Here is a 19,615-nt window from a genome sequence, read left to right on the forward strand (position 1 = left end):
ACACTTGAAGAGTGTATGGGAAACGCTGTTCAGCTTCCCATAGTGGCGCAGGCAATTTTATTCATAATGGTACCCATATTAGGGCCCATATCACCGCCCAAGCTCATCTTGAGTGTAACCATGGTACAATAACTCTCGTTATTGTACCATGAGTGTAACCACCTAGAACCTGGGTATCATGGTGATATGTAGGTAACTTTAAACCACTCGACTAATGGCAAAGTGTTTTAAGGCTGTACGTGGTGGGATTCGAACCTACGCGTGGACGTCTGCCCGATCCCACGCTCACCACCTTATCCACTATACCACCGCCTCCCGGCTAGTGTGGAGCGGCGGGCAGATCGCTCTCTCAGACCTGGCTGTCTGCTGCTATAGCACCCACTCTCACTCAGCTCAGTCACACAGAGTGGGAGAAGGAAACACTTCTTCCTTATTTCTCTATATTACAGCAACTATACACGAGTCACCGGGAACAGGTAGTGGCGGCACACAGGACGGGGCAGGGAGCGGCAACAAAGTACGGGTAACACTTTGTTAGTTCGTCAGGCACTTCACTGTCTCTCTGTCTCTCGTTCACTCTCTGACTGCTCCCCAGAGTACGACTTGTCCCTTCGAGGTCTCTTGCTACACTCCTCCCCAGATTACGACTTGTTCCTTCGAGGTCTCTCGCTACACTCCTCTCCTGAGTCTCCTCTGTCCTCGTCGGTGCCACACAGTGCCCCACAAACCACGCCTCCCAGTCTATGGGTCTGTGCCGTCGCACCTGCCAGGCAATGTCCTTACGAGTCTATTTCAGCTTATTAGGTAACGCTATCTACCTTAACCGCTAATTACCAATATATCCCTGATAATGCTGGCTACAAGCAATTCACACATGCATGCATCTATTTACACGGTACCGTATGACAATTATCCCAGGGCTGGCCAGTGCCCTCACCCATACACACACACACACACACACTTATCTCCCCGTGATCTCCGAGGTCACATCTGCGTTATGGAGGCCTAGCTCAGCGTCCCTTCCATTAAGGTCTGACAGTTTCATAAACACGAGCAACCAACACCTCGCTCACCCTTTAGCTAAAGTCTGCACATATGTACTCATATGAAATACCCATATGTACTCTCTTATGACGCTGCTCCACACTCACACAGGCACACGTACTGTACATATCTGGGAGGCTGCTGCAATACACCTTCGCAACAATATATATATATATATATATATATATATATATATATATATATATATATATATATATATATATATATATATATATATATATTGAATCTGTCCTTTCCTGTTCCTCTTTTTTTCTGCAGACAATAAAATATACTCGTACTTCTTTTAGAATTAGATGGGGAGGATAGCCTATGGGTCTTATGGGACACTGACAGCCAACAGCCAGACGTTAGTCACTGTCACAACATCGCTTCTTACTCGGATTTTAATAAATCTGAAAAAAAAAATCCTTGCCTGTGTGGCTCCGTCCCTCGTTGCCTGGCCACTATTTCAAAAGAATTGATGCCCATGGATAAATAGGTAGATATATTAGTAGACAAAGAACCAAACTTGGAGAGAGAGAGAGAGAGAGAGAGAGAGAGAGAGAGAGAGACTGATCTACCTAAGAAAAAGAACTTTTGATGACCCCAAAGTGTTGGTGATGTAACATATCACGATAATTTTTTGATTCGATGGTCTTAGATGACTTTCCATATAATCCTAAGTAATCATGGTGGAGGAGTGTACAGTATATCATTCCTTGAACGTGCCCACTGAAAGGTGTTCCGTTGGCCAGGCTGGTAAGCAAGGCATTCGGCGCCTTAGGGGTGATATGGGTTGGAGCACTTTTAGAGAAAGGTATGTAAAAGCGACCCTAAGGTATAAGGCTAGGTTAGAGCGAATGAACGATGCTAGAATAGTGAGAAAAGTGTTTCTGTGGAATGTCAGGAGTAGCAAGTGGGGAAAAAAGTGTGTCAGGATGGTGGTGAAGAGTGGCCTAATAGCTAGTTGGGCTTTTCAGCAGGTAGAAGGAAGGCACTTAGAGAAGGACTGGAGTATGATAGTTAGAAATGGAGAGGGTAGAGAATGGGGTGTAAGGAAGTGGAGGAGTGAGATAGACAGAGTAGTGAAAGGTGTGGGACTGAGTGACTGGAAGAATAGGATTGAGCAAAAGAGTACCTTGGAATGGTATAGAGAGAAAGAGGCCCCAATGTATGAAAAGTGGTATGATGGAAGCCTGGGTGGGATCTTCTCTTCCGAGCTAGGGCACAGTGCATGGATGTGAATGCAAGGAATTATAGATGGTCTGAGTCCCGCAGCAAAGTGTGCCAGATGTGTGACATGGGGGAGGATGAGACGGTGGAGCATGTGGTGCTGGAGTGTGTGAAGTATGCCAGAGACAGGTATGAGATGATGCAAGTGGTGCTGAGGGAGCTGGGGCATGACAGAGTGGAGATGACAGGAAGGGAATGGATGGTGGTGCTGCTGGGACTCTGTGGGGAGACGAATGGAAGGATGATTGAAGCTGTGAAAGAGTTCCTGGAGAGAATGTGGCGTGCTAGATGCAGGAACTAGTGGTGTGAAAGATGATGATTGTCCTCCTTGTTGTTTTGTGTTTTTTCGTATTTTCCTTACAGGCGCTGCCGATACAAAGGCCTGACGCAGAAGTCATTCCTGCGTCACCTGTAACATCAAGATCAAGATCAAGCCGCGTGCTCACCTAAACAAAACAAACCGTGAGGCAGCTGAGTGCTGATACCTATACTGTGACCGTGACTGAACAGCAGAACACCACGTCAGACCGTAATATTGGATAGGTATCTAGTTATTGCTCACATGATGTCACTTAAGTTATGAGGGAACGGATTAAACAAAAGAATTTTCTAGGTTTATTATGAAAAAGGTGCAAACACCAGTAGACGTATCATATGTGTTAAGACACGTCCTGTAGTAACTGTCACAACTCGGTAGTAGGGAATGACGCACTTCTCTGATATCACTGCCAACATCCTCAAATATATTAGATTACATGTGGTGTTATACATGTAATCTATCTGTGTCCGGCCCTCAAGCTGACCACCTGTCCTGAGATGTCCAAAAGGTAAGCACTATCTTGTACATATATGTTCTTGCAAGTCTAGGCTTATTGTGTTATATTTGTTGCCATTATTTGAGTGCATACTATTATTTTACGTATTCTGCTTTAGGATAAAAAGTTAAGCAGGCATGGATAAAGAGTTAAGCAGGCACGGACAGAGTGGTAAGCAGGCGTGGACAGAGAGTTAAATTTGAACACTTTGCAGGTTAAGGTCAGATGATTTTCTAGCCAAGAGACAAAGAAGTGATTCATCTGCTGTGGGTGATGCTGATCACTCCTTGATGGCCACACCATCAGCCTGGCTAGTGGTTCATCCCTACAGCAGGTATGGGCAAGGGCCGGCCGTCCTCCGCAAGCCCATGTTTGTTGGGGATTTTTCCTTGGACGAGCACCGCCTCTTCTGTCATGACCAGCGGAATCTTCACTTCATACCCATTGACTGGACTGGTGACAAAAAGGTAATTCTTTTATCAACTCTTTTAATACATTTTCTCCAATAATATAAAGTATTTAGATTTTCTTGTGTCCAAGATAAATTGTAAATATTGTATGATATATATTTCTATAATTCAAATTTTTTTTTTAGAGATGTAGGTACCATACTGTGATGTGTCAGATGAATAAGAAAAATCTTCTACAGCTTTCATAAAACTTGAATTATATAAGACAGAGTGACATAATAACTCCAATGTGATCTCCAACAAGACTGATGACCACATTCCTTACCTTGACCCATGTTGCTATTTATGAAGTGGGAACATTTGGTTGCTGGCACAGAAAAAGTAGTACAGAAACAATCCTTGTGAGGAGAGGAAGATGGGACCAATTAAATCACAGACTTAGCTAGTTACTCAGCATTTACACTAATTCTTATTACAGTTTTAAATTCCTTTCAAATTTTATTGTTTCCTAGACAGAATTCAATGATGGCAGAATATTTCTATATACATGTAATTTGATAGTTGTGTTCAGCTTTAAGTTATGTTGGTTGTTGTATTTTAAAGAAGTGAACATTGTATTTCCAGGTTGAGTTTGACCTTAATGTGGGAATGGACAAGGTGACAAGGAAGAATGGAGGGAGACTAAAAATGAAAAGCTTGACCGTATGTTGGAGTGGATTCTCTCTAACGCTGCTAAGTTCCACACAAAGGAGTCAGCTGGCAAGCCCCTGCAATGGTGAGTCTGTGTGTGCCAGAAATGGAGATAAGCTGATAAAGATGCAGATCTGTGTTGTGGCTTTTGAGTTGTCTTGTCATATGGCAAACCTAAATTCTCCCTTGGATGATGATTTGAAATTAGATAAATTTGTTTATATATTTCAGTTTCATAAATTAGAAAAGAAAATTTAGTACCTGTATTTGTTTGCGGACATTTTTCTCATTGTAAATTTACTTATTTATTTATTATAATTTTTTTTTTTATGTTATGGGCTATAATGCCTGCTAGGTGTACTTGAGGAGTATGTGTGGGAAGCGCTATTCAGCTTCCACCCATTAGTGGCGCAAGCAATTTTATTTATAGTGGTTTTTACATTACAAGGGCACTGGCCAAGGGCAAACACAGTGTTGGAAAAAAAAAAAACTCCCGCTGGTTGCCAGGCCCTGTTAAAAGAAAAGTAGAAAGAGAAAAAACAGAAAAATCTAAAAGGAGGGTCCAGTTAACGTAAGAGGTGTCTTGACACTCCTCTTTTGAAAGAGTTTAAGTCATAGGCAGGTGGAAATACAGACACAGGTAGAGAGTTCCAGAGTTTACCAGTGTAGGGAATGAAGGAGTGAAGATACTGGTTAACTCTTGCATTAGGAAGATGGACAGAATAGGGATGAGAAGAAGTAGAGAGTCTTGTGCAGCGAGGCCGCAGGAGGGGAAGGCATGCAGTTAGCAAGTTCAGAAGAGCAGACAGCATGAAAACAGCGGTAGAAGACAGATAAAGATGCAACATTGCGGCGGTGACTTAAAGAATCAAGACAGTCAGTTAGAGGAGAAGAGTTGATAAGACGAAAAGCTTTAGATTCCACCTTGTTTAGTAAAGCTGTGTGTGTGGATCCCCCCCAGACATGAGAGCCATACTCCATACACGGGCGGATAAGGCCCTTGTACAGAGCAAGCAGCTGGGAGGGAGAGAAAATGGACGAAGACGCCATAGGACACCTAACTTCTTGGAAGCTGATTTAGCAAGAGTAGAGATGTGAAATTTCCAGTTTAGATTTTTAGTGAAGGATAGACCGAGTGTGTTTAATGTAGAGGAGAGGGAAGTTGAGTGTTATTGAAGAAGAGAGGATAGTTGTCTGGAAGGTTATGTCGAGTAGATAGTTGTAGAAATTGAGTTTTTGAGGCATTGAACAAAACCAGGTTTTCTCTGCCCCAATCAGAAACAAGTGAAAGATCAGAAGTTAGGCGTCCTATAGCATCTCGCCTTGAGTCATTTAATTGTTGTTGGGTTGGGCGTCTGTTGAACGCTGTTGAATAATGCAGGGTGGTATCATCAGCATAGGAGTGGATAGGGCATTGAGTCAGATTTAGGAGATCATTGATGAATAATAGAAAGAGAGTGGGTGATAGGACAGAACCCTGTGGAACACCACTGTTGATAGTTTTAGGGAAGAACAGTGACCGTCTACTACAGCAGCAATAGAACGATCGGAAAGGAAACTGGAGATGAAGGTACAGAGAGAAGGATAGAATCCGTAGGAGGGTAGTTTAGAAATTAAAGATTTGTGCCAGACTCTATCGAAGGCTTTCGATATGTCAAGGCCGACAGCAAAGGTTTCACCGAAGTCCCTAAAGAGGATGACCAAGATTCAGTTAGGAAAGTAAGAAGATCACCAGTAGATCTGCCTTTACGGAAACCATACTGGCAATCAGAGAGAAGGTTGTGAGCTGATAGATGCCTCATTATCTTCCTATTAAGGATAGACTCAAAGGCTTTAGAAAGGCAGGAAATCAAAGCTATAGGGCGGTAGTTAGAAGGATTGGAGTGGTCACCTTTTTTAGGGACAGGTTGAATGTGAGCAAACTTCCAGCAAGAAGGATAAATAGAAGTAGAGAGACACAGATGAAAGAGTTTGACCAGGCAGTGAGCGAGTTCGGAAGCACAGTTTTTGAGAACAACAGGAGGGACTCCATCCGGACCGTAAGCCTTCCGAGAATCAAGGCCAGAGAGGGCCAGGAAAACGTCTTTATAAAGAATTTTAATTTTAGGGATGAAGTAGTCAGAGGGTGGAGGAGTAGGAGGAATATGCCCAGAATCATCCAAAGTTGAGTTGGTAGCAAAGGTTTGAGCGAAGAGTTCAGCTTTAGAAAAAGAAGAGACAGCTGTAGAGCCATCTGGATGAAGTAAAGGAGGGAAAGACGAAGAAGTAAAGTTGTTAGAGATAGGTACCCATATTAGGGCCCATATTACCACCCAAGAACATCTTTGGTGTAACCACCTAGAGCCAGGGTATCATGGCGATATGCAGGTAACTCTAAACCACTCGACAAATGACAAAGTATCAAGGTGGTACGTGGTGGGATTCGAACCTACGCTTGGACGTCTACCCAATCCCATGCTCACCACCTTATCCACAATGCCACTGTGTGTGTGTGTGTGTGTGTGTGTGTGTGTGTGTGTGTGTGTTCACTGTTTGATCTGTTGCAGTCTCTGACGAGACAGCCAGACGTTACCCTACGGAATGAGCTCAGAGCTCATTATTTCCGATCTTCGGATAGGCCTGAGACCAGGCACACACCACACACCAGGACAACAAGGTCACAACTCCTCGATTTACATCCCGTACCTACTCACTGCTAGGTGAACAGGGGCTACACGTGAAAGGAGACACACCCAAATATCTCCACCTGGCCAGGGAATTGAACCCCGGTCCTCTGGCTTGTGAAGCCAGCATTCTTACCACTGAGCTACCGTGTGTGTGTGTGTGTGTGTGTGTGTGTGTGTGTGTGTGTGTGTGTGTGTGTGTGTGTGTGTGTGTGTGTGTGTGTGCTTCACTGTTTGATCTGCTGCAGTCTTTGGCGAGACAGCCAGACGTTACCCTACGGAACGAGCTCAGAGCTCATTATTTCCGATCTTCGGATAGGCCTGAGACCAGGCACACACCACACACCAGGACAACAAGGTTACAACTCCTCGATTTACATCCTGTACCTACTCACTGCTAGGTGAACAGGGGCTACACGTGAAAGGAGACACACCCAAATATCTCCACCCGGCTGGGGAATCGAACCCCGGTCCTCTGGCTTGTGAAACCAGCGCTCTAACCACTGAGCTACTGGGCGTGTGTGTGTGTGTGTGTGTGTGTGTGTGTGTGTTTGTGTGTGTAATAATAATAATGATAATAATAATATATGGTTTATTAATTTGGCAATGTAAAAAAAATTACACTGAAAATGTACAGGGTGGGGGACATTAAAGCAATGAAATGAAATGCTTGACCTAACTATGGATCTAACTTAACCATGAATTCACTTATTAATTTACTTATTTAAGGCTCGCACAATAGTGGGCACCGCGCTAAGTCGGTACCGATCGGTGCGCGGTGCTCTTAAAGGCGCCACGCGATTCTGGTGTCGGGTGGCGCGAGTAGAGGGAGGCACATCTGGGGGTAGCAGGTGGCGGAGACGTGGATGACGCAGCAGTCCTTCCCCAAATTTTTCCAAGGCTTCCTGGTGTCTTGTGGCCAGCCTCGGCAGACTCAGGCAGGTCAGGGCGTCCTCGTAGGACCTGTAGGCAGGCCCAAGGATGAACCCTCTCCAGCTGTTGTCGTTGTGTGAGGTTCAGGGAGGAGGACCAAGCTGGGGTGGCGTACATGAGCTTAGGGAGTATAAAGGTGAGGTACACTCCCCTCAGCTCATCTGCCGGTGCTCCCAGGGACCTGAGTCGGCGCAGTAAATAGATTTTGTATGAGGCTGACCTGATGATGTTGGAAACATGCTGCTTCCATGATAATTGATCATCCACCAAGACACCTAGAAGCTTGGTGCTGCGGACCACCTGGAGGGAGCGAGGGCCCACAGATAGGTGGGGAGGGGGTACTGCTGCTGTGGAGGTACAAATGTGCATCACCACGGTTTTGGTGTGGTTGATAGTCATTTTGTTGTCCTCCGTCCACGTCTGTAGTTGGCTAAGAGTGGACTGAAGTGCTAAGAAGTCTGGGTTGGTGTTGTTGACGGGTACGCCCATGGTGCAGTCGTCCACATACTTCCAGCGGTGTGGGGGTGTGGACGAGAGCATTGTTGATAAGGATGAGGAAGCACTCTCTCTCTCTCTCCCCCTTCAAGCCTGGGGCACACAATCTTAAAATCTTAAAACAAACCTTTATTGGCAACACACACTCCTTGCATCCTCCTCATCTTGATCTCTTCCTTAACCAGAATTAAACATTAGAATTTTGTTTCTTTTTATTTATTTCATTACATGTTCTACCCATGTGTTGAAGTTATTATGTATTATGTTTTTCTTTCACATCCTCTTTTTTGAAGACTACATCCTTTCTGGAGATTTCTTTACTCTCTTTATCTTATCTTCTTTGTAGCATTATTTGTTACTTTTAGCTAGATTGCACTTTCATGTCAAGAGATGCTTATTGTTTGTGCTGATTAGTCTATCAACAGATTTTGTATGCTTCAGAGGACTGCTCACCCAGCTCATGTGCACTCCTTATGAACACAGAGAGGGATGGATAGTGTGTGCAACAAGGTATTATTATACTACTACTACTACTACTACTACTACTACTACTACTACTACTACATTTTTTTTTTAATTATCTAAATATTGGATTATTTTAAAAGTTTTTAGCATCATTTGTGCAGTGGAGTAGAACAGTATTTGGCTTCCCTTCTTTAGAAATCCTCTACTGTGTGGGATTCACTCACTACATATTCTCAACTATAAATAAACAATTGTTACTTAATGGTACAGGGACAGTGAGCATAATAGTTAGTCATATTCTGAAGATACTGGATCCGTTCACAATATTTATCCTTTGTGGTTTCTTTCCTAACAGCTGCAGCATATCTATGTACTAAACACACTCATCATGCTTTCCCCACTTTCCCAGATTCCGGAACACTGTATACCTTTGTGCCTATGAGACCCCTGAGAGGAAAGCACAGCGAGAGGCTGAGACTGACATGCAGAAGACAATGTCCTCTTGGGGCTACAAGTTTGAGCAGTACATGATTGATGGTTAGTGTGCTACATTGCCTCCCTCTCTGCTCTCTGCTCCATTGGCTCAGTTGCCTTACCATGGCTGGAGTAATTAAGGAGTGTTTGAGGAGTTGTTCTGCAATCTTTACAGTACTGCAAGTTTTATTTGGTTATTTTATCATGACAGTATATTTTTATTTTATTTATGAATAATTTCCTACTGTTTTGTAGATCATGTAATACACAGTGCAAGTTTGAGCAAGGCATGGCTGATGTTGAATGCATAAGTCTTTATTGTAAGTGATGTGATATTTTGTAGGTGTAAGATTTTGTCCAGTTACTGTGCCTTGACATTTTGTATCCTGCTTTATGAAAAACTAAACAATCCAGCTTTATGAGTACAGCTCTTTACTGCATGCAAAGTAGTGAAGAGAAGCATTATAATACATGATCATGGTAAATGATGATGATAATGATGATAATAATAGCAATAATAATAATAGTAGTAATAATAATAATAATAATAATAATAATAATAATAATAATAATATTACTTTATTGTTGTGTATATTTTATTCAGATAACATGCATTTTATTATTTTATGCAGTAACTGTATTTACTTACATTCAATATGTCATGGTTTTATGGGTTTCATTTATAAAGGTATTGGAACATCTCCCTGTTTTTCTTATTTTGTCCAAGTTTGCTATACGATTGTTTGCTCTACAATTACATTTTCAGGAATATAACCCAATCATGTATCAGGGAGAACCTACATTGTGCTGTAGCTGGCTATTGTTTTCAGTCAGTTAGTACTTGTCACTGCTTACTTGCTGATCATTGTAACTTTTGGTTGTTTCACTTTACTTACATACTTTGTTGTTCTTACTTTTATACATATATAAATCCCTCTTCACGGCATTGTGCAGGCCTTTTTTTTTTTTTATATGCAATGTGGGCTTTTCATGGGAATTTATGGGTACCTCTTATCTGAAAGCCCACCTGTTAAGGAACCGTTACCCTGAGAAAACCCTTCCTACACTCGACCTGTGGCCAGAATCCGAGTCCATGCACTTGGTAACCTCACAGACCCCAAAGTGTGTGGTTCCACTGTATCATGGTGCCCCCAACCTTGTGAATAAATGACTAAGTTCCTGCAGTATTACATCGGGAGCAGATCGTAATTATCTGTTTGTTTTTCCCAGGCAGCAACACCTCTGAGGGAGTGAATGAGAATGAGGAGTACTGTGTGATGATGCGTTCCCGCCTGCACCACCACTCCCTTGTGTATGGGGCAGAGGTGGATGGGGTTGACCCGACTCTCTACAAAACTCCCCATGCTGATCTTGGAGCCTTTGTGGAACTGAAGACCAGCAAGGAAGTGACATCAGAGCGAGAACACAGAACACTTCACAAGTAAGAAATATTCTGTTTTGTTCCTATATCCTCTTTGGGCAGTCTTCTTCTGTGTGAAGATAATAACACTGTGTGTGTGGAAATGCAATCACCGACACGTATCCTGATATGGAGATTGATTTGTTGTGTCATTCTATGTGTGACTTCACTAGATTGGGTAATTTCTTACTAGTGTAATGAGTGGTTAGCCCTTGATTTGAACTGGATATTTTTAGTGTAGTAATGAAAAGTGCATAATGAAATAAAATAAAGAGAGTTCAAAAGGTTAACTAATTCATACAAGACATCTAAGAAATACTGTTGTATTTTTTAAATAGAGATGAGCTTTAGTTGGGTGGAAATAGAAATGAGCTTTAGTTGGATAGCAATAGAAATGAGCTTTAGTTGAATAAAAATAGAAATCATCTACATCTAATTGGGGTTTGTATTGCTTATCATTCTACAAACTCACTTTTGTAATAGCTATGTCTCATTACTTTTCTTCTGTATTGAAATAGAGCAAAAACTTGCTCTAATGACATGTTTGTATTGATATTGACATGTGGTGTTTCTCTCCACCACCTGAGGTTCAAGATGATAAAGTGGTGGGGCCAGTCACACCTGGTGGGCATCCCCAGGGTGGTGTGTGGCTTCCGGGACACCTCAGGGATCATCCACACCCTCAGGACTTACCAGGTGCAGGAGATACCCAAGCTAGCTCAGGTATGTGATTGACATTACTTGCCTTGTTCCTTCTCATACCAGGTTTGACTATACTTTTCCTGGTATTGATATGTGTACTCCAAGGTTTGCCAGACATTTCTTGCCCATCTTGTGTTATGGCAACATGTAGAAGTCAGGGACTATTTAGCTGAATATGCAATTTTGTGTTGTATAATCTTTGAAAAAATAGTTAAACTAAAAATGGAGGTGGCATAACTTTCTACATCAAAGCCAGTTCTATAATCAAAACCTCTTATTACAAATGTAGGTGCTCTATTTATATTACTGAAAAAATATTTGCTGGATAAAACTAGCACTGGCTTTTATGCACAGACTGCCAGTCCAGCCAGTGCAATCACATCGCCTTACCCTTTGCTGGCATACAGTGTCTGCCAGGTGCTGTGGATGGTACTGCTGCCATCATCATATTTGTCTCAGTCAATTCTCCCTTTTCTCGCAGTCACAGTCTCGTCAGTGTCTATAACCTATATTTGAAAACACGCTGCTTTTGTCCTGGGTTTTCTGTTTTCTCTATTTTCCTTTTCTCTTCCTTGTTTTCTTCTTATTTCATTATTCCTCTCATCTTATTCATCTTCATGTAATGATGGTTTACTACTGGAGAGATGACAAGTAACAATTTGCCTTTGTATAGTGAGCTATAGCCAGGATTGAAACACGAAAAGTATTCTTCCTCGGTTAACTCTGAGAGAGAAGTACTTGAATGGTGAAAAGACATGAGATGTAGGTAGAATGATGGAATTACTAAGAAAATTGTGCATCATTTAGATAAATGGAATGAGTACCAATCTGCATGCCAACCCTTCAATCAAGAAATATTATGGAATTCTTTCTCTGATCAGAAAGGGATGGTTGCTTGTCATTCTAAAACTGATCAGTGATGGTGGTGATGCAAATTTTTTTTTCTCTCTCAAACATAATTTCCAATACTGCATTGGTCTCTTCAGTGACATTAGCAGTTCAGTATTATTTATATAACAGTTGAGAGTCCTTCCTTAAAGAGAGGTAGCCTGGACAAAACTAGTCTTTTCTTACTGATGGAATAAGAAAACGAAGAAGGTTGAGTTTTGTTTTCATACTCTGCCCATTTGTAGTTACCTTTCATGATGTGTGAAAAATGGTACCAATGTTCTTCCAACCCATGTGAGGAATGTACAGTCAGTTTATTCCTCAAACTCTAGACTCTAGAGCACTGTTAATGTCTGGAGTGTAGACAGTCATTAGGCTTCCATCATCTTGAATGTATTCATGTAGCCATTTTTCTTATCAGCTGATTCACAGTTACACAGGGAAACAGTTTACCTTGTAGACACAAATATGTTGTAACCATAGAGGAGGCAGTAGACACTTGCCGAAATGATAATTACTCCCAGTGAGGTCAAATAGCACTGGTTCAGGGGGTGCTGTGAACTTACCATTAAAGCCAGCTGTGACTTCACTGAACGTTTCCCTACATCAACACAGGGGGGCAGTCACAATCTGCCTTCTGAAGGCAACTCTCTTTCTTCACTCAAAATTACATGCACCTTGCTACACGTACATTCTTTACTCAAGATTTAGAATTCCCAACGTCGGATATTCTTGGGTTGCCATTGATCGCTGGCTGTTTCAATACACGACTCGGTATACAGCCAGCCAGCTCGCAAGAGACACACATTCTAAAATTCATATCATAATAAATCTTGAGGTATTGAGTCTTTGTACTGCAAAACATTAATTCCAAGTGTTTATCCTAACATTATCCATATGATCTGGTAATACACACTCTACAAAACTGTTATTATAAGCTTAATACTCACAGTCGCGGTTTCGATGCTCTCGCATTTTTTACTAGTCTCAACTACATATTTGGTTTGAAACATTTTTCATATAGTTCAACAGAGAGCACTGTTTCTCCTCTAAATATTACAAAGGAATACATTCTGTAATAATCTTGGTAGAGCAACATTTTTGCGGCCGAAGGCATATCAAACCGAAAAGACTAACTGAACTCGGGAACACCGAGTCCTCTCAAAACACCAAAACAACCCCGCGGCCCGCGGTTGTTTGGAAGCTCGTGTGGAGTAGGGTGACCAGACGTCCCCGGTTTCCGGGGACAGTCCCCGATTTCAGTGACCTGTCCCCGGCTACTGCTGTCCCCGGTTTTCTGTAACTGAAAGATCACTTGATGCGTTAAAAACTACTCCTTTTGATTATGATAATTATGTCCTTTTATCATTACTCTTTTAGAATGTCAAGAATAAGGAGAAGGCCTTAGTTTCCGTGAAGACGGTGAAGTGTATAGCGGACACATTTTAACAGCTAATGGGTGTTCATGATCTCAGATATTTCATCAGGTAGAGATTTTTTTTTCTTTGCAACTTGGGTAAATAAGGCGAGAGAAACTTTTGATTGCTGGTTTAGAAATGGTACGGATAGTGTCCCCGTTTTAGTTTTTCCAGTGCAAAACACTACATGTTTTACCTCCTGAACTGAAAATGTCCCCGGAATTTGTCTCAGAAATCTGGTCACCCTAGTGTGGAGTGTTCTTAGAGCTTGAACAGAATGCCGGTTTATACATGTGCTGTAGCTGACTGCAATTCTTTATCAAAAAAGAAAAACCAAGGCGTGAAAGGATGGACTGTGTTTCCCAGGAAGAAAGACGTGGCTCGAAGAAGATTATGGGAGACATGATGTAAACGAGGCCCGACGTGGAGAGCTACCAAGGACCATGCTATCTGCTCAAAGCACTTCATAAATTGGTGCAAAGGACCGTCAGTATCGCATCCAGACCCTGAACTGTTTGCCTATAACCAGGGTTCCCAGATTTCTGTGCCGAAATTATCGTACACACCCGTCAAAAATTATCGTATTTTGAGCTAGATTATCGTACACCAACATTCACCTAGCAACTTTTTGTCAGTTCTACAGAATACCACAAAATATACCATTGGAACACTAGACACCAAAAAGTTTTTCTTAGGCATTTGATATAGGTTCTGAAAAGCACTGCATGTTACGAGAGGCTATCGTATACTCACCCTTTTATAGGTCGCTGGCTGAATCCCCGTGGATTTCTGGATAGTTTGGATCACTTTCCACACCAGTTGGATAAAGTACTTGGGAAGTCATACTCCTTATCATGCTCCTGGATGGCTCGAATGAGGTGCAGTTACTGTTTCCTTCGCTTGTTACAGACTGTTTTGCTAAAAGAATGTCTCTTACTGATTCTGTTTTGAGTTTGTTTCTGTCTTTAGTTTTCATTCTATTTATGTCCGAGAAACATCTTTCACAATCTGCATTTGCATGGGGCAATGAAAGGCATGCTAGTGCAAAGTCAGACACGCACTTGTATTTTGACCGTCCCTCGCTATCCAGAATCAGCCTTACTTCACCCCAAAACAAGTCAGGAGCTTTATCTTTTACTTTTTCCACTTCCTTGTCCCCACTCATGATGTTTTCTGAAAGATCTTCAAATTCAAGCTTCCTCCATTCGTCATCCAGTTGCTGCAGTGTGGCATCATCTCCAGCAATTATGCGTGGAAGATGAACTGCCAGAGGAACCAGGCTATGTTCGCGAACTCCTTTCTTACCCAGAACGTAGGCTGGCTCCAAGACTGACAGTCTTGAAAGAACTGGGTCCTCAAAATCAAGTCTCTTCTTGATCTGTTCTGCAGCTATCCACGGCACTGCGTTTATCTGCCATTCTCTTTGCTGTGAAGTGTGCCAGGTAGTAAGAATTAAGCCAAGTAGAATAACACCCGCAAATGAGCGTCCTGCTGTCTGAGGCCCCCGATGAAGACTAATGAGGCCTCCCCGGTCCCTCCTTCCCCTCACCCAGTCTTTACAGGAACTGATCGTGTAGTGCCCTCCCCCCTTCGCTCCGTCTCCAGCCACTCACCCGATACACGAACTGATCGTGTATAGTCCGCCCCTTCACTCCCTCCCTCCTCCAGCCACTCACCAACCCTCCACCTCCTCTCTCTCTCTCTCTCTCTCTCTCTCTCTCTCTCTCTCCATTTTTTTTTATGGAGTAGAATATACTCTCGCAGTATCACTTCCAAAAGGAATTATTTCATGAAAAGTATAAATTATTGTACAAAACTGCAGATTATCGTATTATCGTACGCACTATATTTTTTATCTTACAGTATGCTAAATTATTGCACTTGTACGATAATTATCGTACGTCTGGGAACCCTGCCTATAACCGGTGGGGAGCAGGTAGAAACCTGCTTGATGTTGTTTACATACGGAACGGACAATCTTTCACTGAAGTCATACAAGGATTTTGCATCAAAACATCGTGTTTATTTGATATTCGTCACATTTTCTAGATTTGATTGCTAATTAATTAACTTGAACCAATGAAATGTGCTTGCTTACTGAAAATAATGTAATTCACTCAAGGTGATGAAGTGTCCCAAAACTGAGACCATGAACCAAGCATTTTTGGCTCGTTTTGCCATATTACGTTTTCTGTGCTTGGTGAAGCTGATCAGAGATGTTCCTAATAATTAATTACTTAGTTTGCTAGCACATATATGACGTAAAATTTTTTTTCCAGTATACCGAGTTGAATGTGCTAAATTAAGTTATGTGGCGAATCTGGCAGCTTTTCAGCACTTTCCGACGTCGGGAATTAGAAGAAAAAAAAGAAAAGACTCCTATACCAGCCAAAGAGTCCCCTTTCCTTTTTATTTTTTAGGGACCAGCATCTTACTGGGTCTTTTTTTTTTTTTTTTTCTAAACACATTTTTTGTTGGCCTTGGATTGTTCCTCTTACATAGAAGAGAAAAATGAGGCCAAGTAGATGCAAGACATCTATCTGTATTTGAATGTATGTTTATCACTGATTGTCAGGTCTGTACATTTGCTTTTGCTTAAAAAGAAAACATTTCTATTGTAAAATATTGCTATACAATAACCTGTAAGTAACAAGGTATATCTTAGAAATGTAGTAATGCTGCTTCTATTTTTCCTCAGGATTACTGGAACTCTGATACTATGCTGAAATTCTTGAGGTACTTCCTTGACTTTGTGAAAAGAAATGTCGTGGTGGATGACCCACAGTGCGTGTACAAGTTTGAGAGGTCCCCCGGGGGTGACATACACTGTACCTACCTGGGTCGTGATTTAGAGTGGGCTTTTTTGCCTGAGTGGTATTACAAGAAGGTGTTCAATTCCTAAAACAATTTAAATAAGTATCATACAGTGGCATTCTGATTCTCTGCTGCCTCACCTTGCCTAGCTTGTTTCTTACTTTTCCTGGTGCTGGTTGAGATACTCTCTGTTTCTGTTTGCAGCACATGTGAGTTATCCTGACAGACTGTCTCACTAAAAAATGTTTGGACTATACACTGTGGCACAGAAGTGTGCTGCATGATTTTTGTGTTTAGGTAAACACTATATTGACTGTAGAGTTGCTGTGCTGTCAGAGTCCAATTAGTGCATCATTAAGTAGTACATATTTAGAGCCTCTGGTCTAACAACTCTGTTGACATGAATTGATTGTCACAAAAACATTAAAATTAGGAAAATGATAAGATATTGGAGAAAATATACATAAAATTTGGGAAAAATAGTTTATTGCAAGGAAGTCTACTAAGAGTAAAAAGAGCAGTTATCACAAATGGTTTTATAGAGGAGTAGTGATATATTATAAGGAAGAATCCATTTTGTGATGAGATGAGACTGATGTTCAGAAAAGTTGTCCATTGAGAAGTAAAAGAGAGAAGTGATAGAAGGTCAGTCGAGTCAAGGATGTTCAGTTAGATATTAAGATAGAAATGCATAAGAGCAGGATTATGTTTTTAGTAGACAGGAAGCTTATTTGTGCTATGACATTGATTTTATTTATTTATTTTTTTGTATGAGATAGACCAACAAATGCTTAAAAGTAAACTGAAAGAAAAAAATGTTTACTGTCCCTATTGCCATTTAGATGCAATTTCACTCTCTTCTCCACAAATGAACAATATTATGACAGTCCTCAGCTCTGCTCTGACTCACAGACAGACTATTTGCAATTTGTACTACTACTGCTCCACTTCTTGCTCTCCCCCATTCTCTCTCTCTCTCTCTCTCTCTCTCTCTCTCTCTCTCTCTCTCTCTCTCTCTCTCTCTCTCTCTCTCTCTCTCTCTCTCTCTCTCTCTCTCTCTCTCTCTCTCTCTCTCTCTCTCTCTCTCGTGCTGTAGTGATGAGTTAGCAGTGTAAGGTATGTGTTGCTAAGCACTGGTATGCTGGGAATTCATTTTGATTAGTTACTTATTAAACAAATCTGTGATTATCAATTTTATATGTAAGGAAATTAATATTACAATTTTTAGAACTCTCTGGCAATTGTCATTAGATTTATATGTTGCAAAATAATTTGATTAATAAATGAATACACTGAAAATGGTTTTATATTTCATACTAATTGTAAAGTTTAATTGATTGTATTATAGTTATAGATTTGTGATACTCTCTCTCTCTCTCTCTCTCTCTCTCTCTCTCTCTCTCTCTCTCTCTCTCTCTTGGAAATCATTATATTTAGGATTAGATTATTAAAACTATGATTTCAGGACAGTCTTCTGTATTATTATCTTTCTGTCTCTCCAGTAATCTGTAAGCCCAAGGCAATGCTGCTCTTTCACCACCACCACACCACCACGTCACCGCTCTTCTCGTACTCCAAGTTGTTGTTGTTGTTGTTGTTGTTGTTGTTGTTGTTGTTTCTACTACTACTACTACTACTACTACTACTACTACTACTACTACTACTACTACTACTACAAATCACTTATGTATCTAGCGTCCACATGAATTCTTTTAGCTTCATCATAGACATTTCATTTACCCTGCAGTCATTTCCATCACGCAGTGGCAGGTAGACAAACTTGTCGGCAGCATGCTGAAGGCAAAGAAACAAGGCCTGTATTCTGAAACGCTTGGTTCTCACATCACCGCTTTCCTAAGGCTCTAGTAGAAGGTATCCATGTTTTTTAAGGGTATTTTTATGGTTGTGGTGATAGATTGGCAAGATTCGTAGTTTATCATAAAGAGGAACTGTCTTGAAAACCCCGCTTACTATCTCTGTTGCCTTGGAAAATTGTCGTGATGAGAGGGGAAGGCTTTTCTAAATACGGGCATCAGTAACATCCACACAACAAACAGCACATTGCAACACACAAGAAAATGACACCCTCACTCAGACACAGCTGCTTGTAATGTGTGTATGAGGGAAGTGCGTGTATATGTATGCATGTGTGTGTGAAGAGACTTGACTGGTAAGAGGAATGGAATGTGTGAATAATGTGTCTTTCTCTTCTTCCTTTCTTTTCCTAACTCCTTTGTCGTCTCATTGGCTTTCTTTCTTTCTTTCTTTTTCAATCCAGCTTCGTTTTTCCTTTCTTTTCTTTTCTTTCTTTTTCTATTACTGTTATCGTGATTTCGAATTCTCGTCGATATTTTCCTCTTATTCTGGCCATTTTACTACTACTACGAATACTACAACAGCTACTACTACTACTACTACTACTACTACTACTACTACTACTACTACTACTACTACCCAGTACAACAACATCATCATCATCATCATCATCATCATCATCATCATCACTACTACTACTACTACTACTACTACTACTACTACTACTACTACTACTACTACTACTACTACAACATCAACAACAACAATAAAAAGAACCACAACAAGAACAACAACAGCAACAACAACAACAACAATAATAACAGCAGCAACAACAACAGCAACAACGACAAGAACAACAACTACTACTACTACTACTACTACTACTACTACTACTACTACTACTACTACTACTACAACAACAACAACAACAACAACAACAACAACAACAACTACTACTACTACTACTACTACTACTACTACTACTACTACTACTACTACTACTACTACTACTACTATTACCATTTACGACAAACGCCGTTCCATCTGAATAAAATTATCTTATTAACTGAACAGATTTTTTCCGATACCTTCCCCCACACACACACACACACACACACACACACACACACACACACGTTCATCTCTGCTGACGTAATCTTTTCTACAGTTGCTCGTATATTTTTTATCATCTTGTTCTCTCTCCTTCGATTTTTTATTGTGATTATTATTTTTTTTGTATATTCGTAGTGGTCTATCATATATTAACTTCAACTCTGTAATGTGTGTGTGTGTGTGTGTGTGTCACTATCGACGTGGGAAAATCCATCTTTTTTCC

The 19,615-nt window shown here is 41.1% G+C and overlaps 1 protein-coding gene across 1 annotated transcript; it reads left to right on the forward strand.

Annotated features, from left to right (window-relative positions):
• Positions 1-1,824: 1,824 nt before the first annotated feature.
• LOC123506209 (decapping and exoribonuclease protein-like) lies at positions 1,825-17,763 on the forward strand. Its single transcript, XM_045258136.1, is given in 10 exon segments — positions 1,825-1,861; positions 2,641-3,104; positions 3,307-3,559; positions 4,127-4,172; positions 4,175-4,277; positions 8,698-8,793; positions 9,158-9,285; positions 10,453-10,663; positions 11,230-11,365; positions 16,349-17,763. Coding segments are annotated over 9 exon segments (1,188 nt in total). The 5' UTR covers positions 1,825-1,861; positions 2,641-3,093; the 3' UTR covers positions 16,553-17,763.
• Positions 17,764-19,615: the final 1,852 nt, after the last annotated feature.

The sequence above is a fragment of the Portunus trituberculatus genome, chromosome 19, assembly GCF_017591435.1.
Source record: "Portunus trituberculatus isolate SZX2019 chromosome 19, ASM1759143v1, whole genome shotgun sequence".
Taxonomy (NCBI): Eukaryota; Metazoa; Arthropoda; class Malacostraca; order Decapoda; family Portunidae; genus Portunus; species Portunus trituberculatus.